Source organism: Oxyura jamaicensis, chromosome 2 (genome assembly GCF_011077185.1).
Source record: "Oxyura jamaicensis isolate SHBP4307 breed ruddy duck chromosome 2, BPBGC_Ojam_1.0, whole genome shotgun sequence".
NCBI lineage: Eukaryota > Metazoa > Chordata > Aves > Anseriformes > Anatidae > Oxyura > Oxyura jamaicensis.
The window spans coordinates 96057575-96070120 of NC_048894.1; the positions used below are offsets into that span (position 1 = coordinate 96057575).

Genomic DNA, 12546 nt, shown 5'->3' on the forward strand with positions numbered 1-12546 from the left:
GGCGCGAGAGGCTGACGTGGCGCCGGGGCGGCGGCCGCCGGCAACATGGCGGAGCGGGAGGGCGAGGAGGGAGGAGGGGGGGCCCCGTCCGTGCTCTTCCTGCACCCGGACCTGGGGCTGGGCGGCGCGGAGCGGCTGGTGGTGGACGCGGCGCTGGCGCTGCAGGCGCGGGGCTGCCGGGTGCAGGTGTGGACGGCTCGCTACGAGCCCGAGCGCTGCTTCGCCGAGACGCGGGGGCTGGCGGTGCGCCGCGCCGGGGGGTGGCTGCCGCGCAGCCTGTGGGGCCGCGGGCACGCCGTGTGCGCCGCGCTCCGCATGGCCTTCGTGGCGCTCTACGTGCTGCTGCTCAGCGGGGAGCCCGTCGATGTCTTCGTCTGCGACCAGGTGCGGACGGCTCCCGGGGTCCCCTTCGGGCCTGCTGGGGGCGGGGAGGCTCGCGGTGAAACCCCAGCGTTTGGGCTGGGGGGCGAGGGGGTGGGCGCTCTGGTGCCCTCCTCCTAAGAAGTGTTGGTTCTTGGGTGGCGGCTTTCAACTCACCTCTTCCCCCCGACACAAATAATGAGTTTTTCGTCTTGTTCTGTTTCTCGTGGTTGCACTAGGTGTCCGCCTGCATTCCTATCCTTAGGCTGGCCAGAACCAGAAAGAAGGTTTTGTTCTACTGCCACTTCCCCGATCAGCTGCTGACCAAGAGAGAGTCGTTCCTGAAGCGAATCTACAGGATACCGCTTGACTGGCTGGAGGAGTACACGACCGGCATGGCAGACTGCATCGTTGTGAACAGCAACTTCACTGCTAACGTGTTCAAGGAAACGTTCAAGTCTTTATCTCACATAAACCCAGATGTCCTCTACCCGTCGCTCAACATCAGTAGCTTTGAAACGATAGTTCCGGTAGACATAACTGAGCTGATTCCTAAAAAGAAAAAATTCTTGTTTCTTTCCATTAATAGGTACGAGAGAAAAAAGAATTTAGCACTGGCTCTCGAAGCTTTGCATGAGCTTCAAGGAAGACTTGACTCTCATGACTGGAATGAAGTTCATTTGGTTATGGCAGGTGGCTATGATAAAGCAGTTCTGGAAAATGTGGAACACTATGAAGAGCTAAGGAGCATTGCAACTAAGCTTAACGTTAATGACCATGTCACTTTTCTGAGATCGTTCTCAGATGAACAGAAAATCTCTCTTCTTCGTAACTCTGTGTGCGTGCTCTATACACCAAGTAATGAACACTTTGGCATTGTTCCTCTGGAGGCAATGTACATGAGGTGTCCAGTTATAGCAGTTAATTCAGGTGGTCCTTTAGAATCCATCTTACATAACGTTACTGGATTTTTGTGTGATCCTCTGCCGACACAATTTGCTGAGGCCATGGAAAAGATTGTGAGAGATCCTCTCTTAAAGGATGCAATGGGAGCAGCTGGGAGAGTTAGAGTTACGGAAAAATTTTCCTCAGGAGCATTCTCAGAACAGCTATACCAATACATATGCAGATTAACACAATAAAATTATATTCCCATATTGCATTTTATACTTTTGTATCTGTGACTTGTATAGGGGGCCAGTATTCAATGTGATTATGATGACAGACCTGGTACTTGTGAATTTTCTGGTTATATTTTGTGTGCTGCCTTATATCACTTGATTTAAAAAAAAAAAAAAAATGGAGAAGAAAATGTCTCTTACTAAAAGGTTGAGATTTTCATGTTTTTGCCAATGTATGAACTCTTGCGTGCAGTACCTTGGATAAATGCATAGTCCAAATAGCAGTGAGTTACTAGGACATGATTGCACATATTACTTCAAGACTGGGTGGTTAACTCAGTTTACAAAATACGTATTTGTGTAGATAAGCACAGCTTTATTTTTCTGTAAGAAAATAAATTTGTATAATAAATTTCAAATTTGTATCATCAATACTTTGTAAGTGAAAGACCTCTCAGCTATGGTATGGAGGGGATTGCACAGTCCAATTGTGTGTTTAAGAAAATAAACACCATCCCTAGGGATGTGAATGGTATGTGGTTTTTTTTGTTTGTTTGTTTTCAATAGCATTTTACTGTGCCTTTCTTCTAAAATTACATCATCTAGTCGCACTGGGAATCATAAATGAGCAAATGGGTGTGTGAGCAAGAGATGAGAAAACCAAGGCCATTAAACTACTTGAAGCAAAAATGTTAGTCCTGAAAATTTTACATCAATGCAGATGCTTAGTATGCTTAAGCATGTAATTTGAAGAGTTTCTGGTTTGTAGAAGCTTAAATGATATTTATTGAATGTTACATTATATTCTAAATTATAGAAAACGCATTTATAAAAGTTGATTATCTGAAATGTGCAATAAAGATGGATTTTGTTTTGCCTGTTTCACTGGTAAGTTTTTGTTAAAATAGTTCTGAATAGTTTAGCTGGGGGACAGTAACCACACACTTTTCTCCCAAAGCACGGATCTGATATGACAATTTGACTTTCTTGTTGGTTGGTTGTGTTTGATTGCTTCCAAGTGTAATACTGTGTTTTAAGCAAGGAATATCTTTATCTACCTCTGATTTAGCACATCTGTATTGGTTGGTTGTTGGATTTCCAATAATACACTTATTCATACATTTGAATTGTAAATCTGAAAATGGACGACTGAGTGACAATAGTATCCCTGTTTTGTTTGTTTGTTTGTTTGTTTTTGAGTCCAGTTTTATCTATAAAATAGCATTTTGTGGTCTGCATTCCGTGATTTGCTTTTGAGAAAAAGTTCTGTGAATTTTTGCATTTTGTACTCCACTACAGAGAAGGGAACTCTTTCCATTACTAAGGAATGTAACCAAGGTCTCAATATAAGGCTTTTATTTAAAGTGAAACAAAAAATCCATGAAGAAATTATTTCTTTGTCTTCAGAAAGTTGTGATGCTACTTTCATCATGGCTTGGGAGCAGGTAATCTGATAGGACTGATTTCCAACCTTTCTCATCTAATGAGAAGCACTGGCAAGCCCTGATCTAGTATGTTTGCTGGCTATTCCTGTATTTGTGTGCCTTCCCCACCCCTTAATCCTTGTAAAGCAGAAGTTTTCTTAAACCTTTACGTTAACTTTTTCAGGATGCAGTGACTGAAGGGCCTGGAAAGAAGCATGAAAATTATCTATGGTTATTGATGTTAACACCTTCGTGACATACTTGGCCTGGGTTTCAAGCTGCAGTGAGAAGGGTTGAGATGGTTGGAACTGATTTGCATGGCTAGCTTAATTTATGTTACATTCTCCTTTCCAAGTTGCACAGGTGTTAATTTAGAACCTAAGGTACATCAAGGTACATCAATGCACACCTGCCTGTCTACCTGCAGGGGTAGCTCTGGTCACAGATCCTGTCCTGGTCCCAGCATTCAGAAATGAGGACCTTTCTTTCAGAAGGGAGAGTCACAATTCAGTCCTGAAATAATAATAATAAAAATAAATAATAATAATAATAAAAAAAAAAAAAACAGGAAGGAAAGTGGTGTTAGTATTCTGAGTGCATACTGTAGGTCAGGGAAGAAGCAGCCCATCCAACGTCTAGCAGGAAAGTGTGGTTACCAATACAGAAGATTTGCTCTGCCTTTTCAGGCACAGAAACAGGAATTTTCTGTGAAGTGCCAGTGGTGTAAACTCTGTTTAGGGCTCTGGCTTCACCAGTAGGTACCTCTACCTCTACCACTGATGCAAGAGCTCCATTTAATCATAGAATATCCCAAGTTGGAAGGGACACACAAGGATAAGAGAGTCCAACTCCTGGCTCTACGTAGGACCACCCAAAAATCAGACCCTATGTCTAGGAGTGTTGACCAAACACTTCTTGAACTCAGCCTGCTCTGCTCTGGGCTGAACAAACCATGGGACCTCAGCCGCTCCTCATACATCTTGCCCTCTAGACTCTTCACCATCTTTGTAGCCCTCCTTTGGACACTCCCTAATGCTTTTATGCCCTTCTTATACTGTGGCACCCCAAACTGCACATGGTACTTGAGGCCGCACCAGCACAGAGCAGAGCAGGACAGTCCCTTCCCTCAACCAGCTAGCAATGCCGTGCCTGATGCACCCCAGGGCACAGTTGGCTGCCAGGGGACACTGCTGACTCATACTCAACTTGCCGTTGACCAGAACCCCAGATCTTTTTCCCTTTAAGCTCAAACCTTGGCCTTAAGACCTTTCCCAGCCATTTCCTTCAGGTCTAGCCCTGTGCCCTGCAGCTCCTGTTGACTGGAAGTTATGGATTGCATTTGGATTTGACCTGTCATCTCACATTTACCTGATGGCCACTGGCTGGCCTGTGAACAGAACCTCTTACCATCACCAGGCTGATAGGTTACAGGCTGTGAGATCACTTTCCCTGCGTGATGTGGCATCCCTCAGCTCTCAACTCTTGTCCCTTGTGGAGCAGCCCCAGTCCTGCTGCTTCTTGACAGGTAGCTTGGGTCTTCTCAAGCCTTGATCCATCATGGAGCCTGGCCCTCAGGTTATAAGCATCTGGCCTTTAAGTCTTCCCCTCAGCTGCACGTTAACCTCAAAATCCTGAAGGAAGCTATAATGCATGTAGAGATGTGGCGCAGCCATTCAGGTTTCTTGAAAGTCTCTTGCTCCCCAACTTCCAGAATAATTCACTGAGGACTGTGCATGGAGTGCGAGTGCTCGGCCAGTGCCTTTCTTTATGCCAGTGTAGCTTTGTTTCCTCTCCACTCCCTCTCCTCATTTTTGGAAATCCCACCAGTTTGGTAGAAGGGATGTTGCAACATGTAGAAAATGGTTTTAAGGAGGAATTCATCTCCTGTCCTCTCTTTCCCATATTTGCACATCATTCCACCTTTGTTTAGAACCCAAATACATAGAAAGAAGGCAAATAAAGAAAGAGCATAGTCAGAAAAATATGGACAAAGTACGTTTAGGGATACTATGTGTGAACAAAGGAAGGCAAGAGAGATGGTTAGGATTTAGAGTTTCTTCACTTACAAATGCTGTGGGTTGTAAAGTGGCAACATAGTTTTCCTGGTTTGGTTTATTTTTAATACCTATTGTAAACAAAATAAGCCACAAGCAAATCATTTCATATGCGATTTTTTTACACACTCTTTTTCAGATTATAAAAAGAAATAGGAATGACAAGGGTTTCAGGATTAAAGCAGCCTGCTAATGTTGCTTTTTTTCCCCTCTCCACACTCTTTTCCTCTTTTTTTTTTTACTATTTTACACAACATAAAAAATTTATAGATTTTAACATTTACATGGAGTCTATAAAAACCTCATGCTACATTATCATATTGCTAAACTTTATTCCTTTTTATTATGGCTTGATTATTCTCTCTCATGGATGAAATGACTGATATTTTATTTTGAATTGTAATTTATTATTCAGTTAATATCACAGGGGTATTTTTAAGGAAACAATAACTGTAGAATACTGACAAAATATAGTATTATGAAGGGAGTATATTCAACAGCATGAATGTTAATACAAATAGCAGAGAAGGAAATAGACATTTTAATTATAGTTACCTTTATCTGCATTTATGGAGAATGTAGAACATGTGACCCAAAAAGATATAAATGGGAGGTTAGTCTCTATTGATTTATGGATGTGCGTTTCTTCAGTGCCAGTTATTTTATGCACAAGATTAACTGAGTTGATTCCAGATTTTTTTCACTGTTAGTCATATGGGAAGCCCAACAAGTTTCACCTTATGAACTCTTGAGACAACTCTATTAATACTGCGGTATCTTTATGACTCCAATTTCTATGCACTGAAAGAGAAGAAAGATATAATGACTGAGAAAAGGAAAGTAGAAATCATTTGAGTAAATGAAAGCAGAAATCATTTGGAGTTGTTTTCCATGGAGAAAGGGAGCACAAGTTGCTAAATTTTAAAACTCTTTCATAAGATAATCAGTCACTGGGAAATTAGCCTTCAAACAACCTACTGTACAGCTCTATAGGCACATACCATTTTTTAAATTTGTGAACTTTTCCCCCTCACAGTTATACACAGAATCTCTCCACCATATAGCAAGACTTACAAAACGCACACAAAAAATGAGAAGCTATCTTCAATTAGTCCTAGGCAAAAGACAAAAAGTCTTGGTTGTGTTTCTAAGTATTTACAGGTGTGTAAAAATCACAGGTGCATCACACCTTCTCTGAATTACTGTGGTCTCTTGGCATTTTACCCTCAACCAAGGTGAATGGAGCCCAAGCAGAACTCCTGTGATAGTGGTGCAGGTAACGTGGCAGTAGAATGAAGATGCCTGATGTTCTAATGGGATCTCATCAGTGGTGAGGGAGAATGAAGACGCCTTTGGTCCTGACACAGGAAACAGCACTCAGGCTAGGAGGAAATCCAGGACCACCTCAAACTCATGCTGTCTCAGTGTCCCTCCAGTTAATCCTTTCTCTTACATCACATCACCTGTCCAGATCCAGCTGGGATAGAGTTAGACTGTCAGGGAGCAGCAAGAGCTGGTTGATCACCAAGGGGCCAGGGAGCCAGGAGCAGTGCACAATAATGAGGTGGGCATCGCACAGAGCAGGCCTTGGGATGGCAGGATGTGGGAATTACTGAGCAAAGCTGATCCACAGCTGTGAACTTACCTCAACAGAAAGGGAACCAAAAATTCTGAACATCAGGAGGCACTTTTTTTTTTTTTTTTTTTTTTTTTTTTTTACTGTACAGGTGACTGAGTAACAGAACATGTCTCCCAGAAATGCTCTGGAGTCTACCTTGGAGGTCTTCAAAAGCTGCCTGGACATGTTCCTGAGCAAGCTGCTCTGGGTGGTCCTCTCTGAGTCAGGGAGTTGGACCAGATGACCTGCAGAGGTCCCTGCCAGCCTCAACGATTCTGTATAAGTAGCCTGTGCTCGAGATAAATGGCTTTAACAGTCCAGTAGATCAATGGGGTGTGTAGCTCTACTTCTCTGAGTTAATCAAACGACTGTAAATACACCAGCAAACATGGTACAACTCAGTGGAGTGTATAAAATACAGATAACAAATGGGAAGAACTCTGAAGGGAGCTATGGGCTTGAACTGGTTTCAATTCTCCTTTCCAGAGGCTTGGAACACCCAGCATTGTTGTGGTGATGTGTTATAGAGATCAGTAATAAGAATCACATTTATGTTGTGACTCAACTGTATATTACAGGTGCAACATTCTGCTGAGGATGACCTGTGCTGTCATTTAAGTACATTGCTGTATCACTCTGATAGATCAAAATCCCACATAACTTCAAAAAAGCAGGTTTGGCATTCAACATTAAACCCTCTATAGATGGAATATCTAAAAGAACCTTGCCACTTCCTCCTCTGCATGATAACTCTGTGTTAATATTAGCATTAGACTGCAGGACCTATAGGTGTACTACAGTCAAAAAACAAAAGCATAATGTCTTTTTCCTCACAGCACGTTTACATGGTGGGAACTCTTTGCCATAGTGCTAAAATAACACTAACAGCCAAAAGCAGATTCAAAAAAAGGTTAATCAAACGTGGATTAAAAAAAGTATGGTGCAAATACAATAATTACCCAGAAATCCCATCAATAACTGGCATTAGGAGCTGGAAACTATATTAGACAACACAAAAGTAATACTAGACATAACCATTTTCTTTTGCACACTCCTGAAAACAGAATATAAAATGAAGCAAACCTTTGATAAGTACCCATACCTCCTCTCTTCTAAGGCAGAACCACTTTATCCATAAGTATCCCAAACTATGGAAAAAGGGACAAAGAAAACAACCAAAGAACATATACAGTGTTTAAAGGAAATGAAAGTAGACACCTCCCTTACAGAAGCAGGTCCTCTCCCAGGATAATCTGTGCTAGTACCTGTTCTAATAATACAGGAGAGGATACTTTGTCACCTACTGCAGCAACATCTAATTTTCTGGACAGATGTATTCTTTCAACAATTTAGTGTGACTTCAAGACAAGAAACTTACATTTTTAAGTTAATGAAGCAATCTCTGACTTTCTGTGAACAAAGTGAATTGTATTGCAAAACATCATAAATGAATTTTTGACCACTAAAGCTGTATGAAATTTCATAACAGATGACAAGGTAACGTTCCCCAGCTGAAATTCTCAGGTTCCTGGTATATTTCATATTTCGTGTTCCTGGTATATTTCATATTTAAAATGCGGTGCTCCAGTCTCAAAATATTTTGTATATATGCAAACACACAGAGTGGAAATATGACTGTAAGTCATAGCGAGTGAAAGATGCCCGGTCCAGGCTGTCCCCCAGAGTAATAAAAATGCTCACGTAAGTTTATTTTCTGCTCATATATTCTTATAGGGAATTAATTTCCTACAACTTTGAGATTATCCAGTTCTCTATAAGACTACATTTCTAGAGGCTGAAATTAATTAATATTACAGTTAATTTATTATTTTATTTCATTATTTAGATTAATTCAAATTAAATTTAAAATGTTCCCTGCAGTGAGTAATGCCATCTGCCATTAATCTAACATGGAAATTTAACCTGTCTGCTTAAAAAAATATTCCATACTTCACAGAGGAAAGAGCTTTTGATTATGTACCTGCTTAAATAAAATCAGGAAAAACAAATTCTGACTCTTGCAGGTGAAAGAGCTCCTTAAAGTATAATTTGAAAAACATCAGTTGTGGTCATCTCAAACAAAGAACCTCAGCAAGGGCTGAAGATTTTTAAAAGATGAATGAACAGCAATCCAGAAGGACTGGATATCATGCATCAATCTGATAGGAATAAGCATTAACAGTCCTTCCTTTAGAGTACACAAGAAGCCAGTAATTACAGTTGTAGAAGATTCCTTGATCCAGTATTTGGTTCCTAGAATAAATATTGTTCCCAAAAGCAACTTAAAGCAAAATTATGTAGTTGGGCAAAGTAGACTGTTTCATATACTTATGACTTCTTTCAATTACCACAAAGTCATTCACTGTCTTGCTAACCCTTATAACAGGACAAGAGAAAGTGAATCCTCAGAGTGCTGTACACAGAAGAGCTGCAAATTTCACAGAAAGATCCATTTTGAAGATGCAGATCCACTGCACACAAAGCAAGCACAAAAAAGTATTGAAATAAATTGCTAACAAAAAGGATTGGGAAGATATGGAATGGCCTGAAATAAAACACTGTGTGAGGATCTTCAAACTGAGACTCAGGAGAAACCAAAACTTCCACAGGAGATCAAAGCAAAGGCAGTTTTTTCTTCAGCAAGAAATTTGCTTTTCTCCAAACTAGATAACTTCTTCATTGTATGAGTTTTCTAAGGGGAATTTTCTCATTCAGATGTAAAATACACCCCAATTACACTCATTTCTTAAGGAACAAACTTGAAGTAACAGCAGTGAATAGAATGATTTACATGAATTTTTCTTCATAGCAATAAAAATCAGAATTTATATAATGTTTGCACATACATTCAATTTGTTTTAATGAACTGAAGGAAGGCAAAGCCTCTTCACCTGAATTCCAAGTGGATAAATATATTCTGATTTAAGAAAGTAATTGCTATAAGATCTTATGAACTCAGCTGGATACATTGATATGCTTCATATTTTAATATAGGACCTGATACAACTTCACTTTGGGCTGAGAACCATTAAATACTTCTTATATGCAGGCAACGTGATAAGAAATGCTTTATACCTGTTGAGGAGTGGTCCAGAAGAGAGGAAAAAGCACTTTAAAAACAAGCTGTATCGTGTTGCCTGATACCAGTACAAAGTCACTGCAATATTGCAGTTGCTTGAATGGAAACTCCCCTGGATAGAAAACAGATGAAAAGCAGGCAGGAAGATCAACTTCTTTTACAACTTAATTCAAATCTCCTTTCTTTTGCCTGCAGGACCTCTTCTAGTTTTCAGCTTCCTTGTTCAGAATCCTCGTATATCAGATTCTCTCACTCAGGCAAAGAGCAAGGTCATTTACAATGGCAGTAGAAAGTTGATTAGAACAAATAACAAAGGCTGTAGTTGCAGTGAGTTAAAAAAAAAAAAAAAAAAAAAAAAAAAAAAAAAAAACTTTAAGACCATTAAATAGACGAGCAAAACTCAGACAGAATCTACTTTTGTCAATAGACTCCCACAGTGTATTTCAGGACAAGCATTTCCTTTTGATAAGTGACTCTACGTGTTTCCTCCACCATAGTGTGTCTAGGCTCAAAGTTTACCATAGAACTGTGCTGTTAATGAGTAATGTACAAAAGGCCAAGCAATTAATTCCTGAGGTGCTAGCAAAATGACAGGCTATGCCACACGTACTCCAGGGCTTTACAAGCTGAGTAAAGTAACTAAGTTCAGATACGAAACTCTCACCTCCCCCAACAATTCAAATTACCATTACACTGTGGGCATGAACAGGAAGGATAAAAATAGTGTTCTGTCATTGTTGTTGTTGTTGTTTTTCCCTTTGCAATGCTGTTTGCATTCTCCCAGTACCAGACTCCCCCTGCTAATTTCAGAGAATATTCCAACCATTACAGAGGGAAAGAGAGGGAGAAATGGAGGAGGGTGGGCTCACAGCCAAACGTTATCCATAGACTTTCAGATGATATCTCATTTAAGCTCATGAAACTCACTTTCACATGAGTTGTGACATAACCATGGCAGGAGCTGACAAGTGTCAAAATCTTGTGGAGGAAATAAGATTTAAAGTCCTATTCTGCTGTACCCAAGAGCAGCCAGCAAATATTGCACATCTATCCTGCTTTTTCCCACAGCACTAACTCTCCTCAGTAGCATCTTCAGCACTCTAAAGGCACGTCCAATTCACACTTTCACTTCAAATAGCTGCTGATATATAAACCAAATTGTTCATGGCTTTCCTGTAGAGGTGGAACACTTCTAAATATCACCCTGCTGTGGAGAATAAAGAGTTACTGGATCTTCTGGTGTCAGGACTGGGGTCCACATCGTGACTTTTCCTCCGTCTGTGCCACAAATAGAATGAGATGTGTTGAGACTGTCCATTTGCTCTGTTAGAGCAGGCTCAGGAGATGTGCACAAATGTCAAAGAGGATGGGATTTTTTTCTTCTAATGAACCTCTTTTTGTTCCTGCCTGGGTTTCCTCATGAAAGGTGTCCCACTCACTTCTGTCCAATATGAGTACTTGGAAATGTGCTCGTGGGCAAGCCGCACCCATAGCACCACCATCAGCCTCTGCTGCTAGTTCCAGGTTTGGGGACAGAGGGGATAATCCACACTCATCTGCTCCACAGAGTGGCCACTTCACCGCTAGTCTCAAAATCCACACTCATCTCCAGAGGGGCTGCCGGTGCTTCTCAGGTTTCTTGCTGTTGCTCAAAGTAGGCTTTAAAGGAAGACCAAGGGGCCGGTAGCAGCACATCCCTTACACAGGAAAAGAAAGGTGTTCGTGCCCTTTTACACAGTTTGTGCTGCAGTCCACTTTGCTGGTAATTCCTCTTCACCCTTTGACTGTGTGACATAGTAAACACTTTCCTAAGGAGTCAAGCCAAGGTCCACAGCACAGAAAGACAGGCAATGTGCACTGAGTAGGGGCAGCACAAAGCAGGCCTTCTTGGCAAGGAGGGCTCTGTAACACACAACAAATACCTTCCTGAGGAGAAAAATTTGCTTGTAGGATTGATGAGGGGTTCTGCAGAGCAGGCCTGACAAAGGAAATAAAAAAGTTCTGCAGCCTGTGCCTGCCTCACAGGGGACTTTCAGAGAGGAAGAGAAATGGTGTAGGAGAGAGGGAAGAACATAAGGCAGGAGTAGATGAGTTCTGGATCAGTAACAGGTGGTAGTAAAGGAGGGAAAGCTGTTGAGAGTCCTGATAAAGGAATTCACAGCTTTATAAACACTAGATTAATGCTTTTCCACACACTGGTGCCATCTGCACAGGAAGACATGGGCACTGTGAATGGGTCACATTGCTGTCTTGAAGTCATCTCACATCCCCTCTCTGCCTGCTAATGCCCTGCTGAATCAGTGAAAAGCATCCCTTCCTACAGCTATAGGCATCCTGCAGATGGCACATCCAGCTGCAGGGCATGCTGCTACCACCATTTGCACACAATCCAAGACAAGTAGGGCAGGCAAGTACATTAGGAGGGTCTATGTTGCAGCATTTGAAGAAAGGAAGAGGGTGGCTCTTGAAGGTTTGGTTAATTCCCAGCTACTTTGCACTACAGACAGCACCTGGGACCACAAATACCCTGGGATGTGGGCAGCACAGGCTCCCACCAGGCTGCTCTCTCATCCAAGTGAGAAAACACATAGATGTGCTCAGAATAATCCATCCAGGACCGTACAACCTGCCCACAGTAAATAGTTTGTCCAGTGGCTTATCTACAGCCACCAAAGGCAGCAGAAATCTCTCATTATTTACTGTTAGTACCTCATGATTTGACATTTAATTTAAGTCTTCCACTGTGTCTTGCCCAGCAGCTTTAGCATTATAAATAGTGAAGCACTTTCTTTCCAATTTAAGTACTAGCCACAAGGATTCAGATCTAGTTTGATGAACTTTTTTGTTTGGCTTGCATTCTGTTGTCATAAGTGGGTGATACTCAGAAGTT

At 41.5% G+C, this 12546-nt stretch overlaps 1 protein-coding gene across 1 annotated transcript; it reads left to right on the forward strand.

Annotated features, from left to right (window-relative positions):
• The first annotated feature begins 10 nt into the window (after positions 1-10).
• Positions 11-2353, forward strand: ALG2 (ALG2 alpha-1,3/1,6-mannosyltransferase). The gene is made up of 2 exons (XM_035318510.1): positions 11-384; positions 600-2353. Exons 1-2 carry the CDS (start codon positions 46-48, stop codon positions 1500-1502), a joined length of 1242 nt encoding a protein of 413 aa, XP_035174401.1. The 5' UTR covers positions 11-45; the 3' UTR covers positions 1503-2353.
• Positions 2354-12546: the final 10193 nt, after the last annotated feature.

Bases quoted from the DNA above. Each gene is read 5' to 3' on its own strand.
- ALG2 (XM_035318510.1), top strand. From the start codon at position 46: ATGGCGGAGCGGGAGGGCGAGGAGGGAGGAGGGGGGGCCCCGTCCGTG. The intron at 385-599 runs GTGCGGACGGCT...TGGTTGCACTAG, and splicing joins ATGTCTTCGTCTGCGACCAG to GTGTCCGCCTGCATTCCTAT.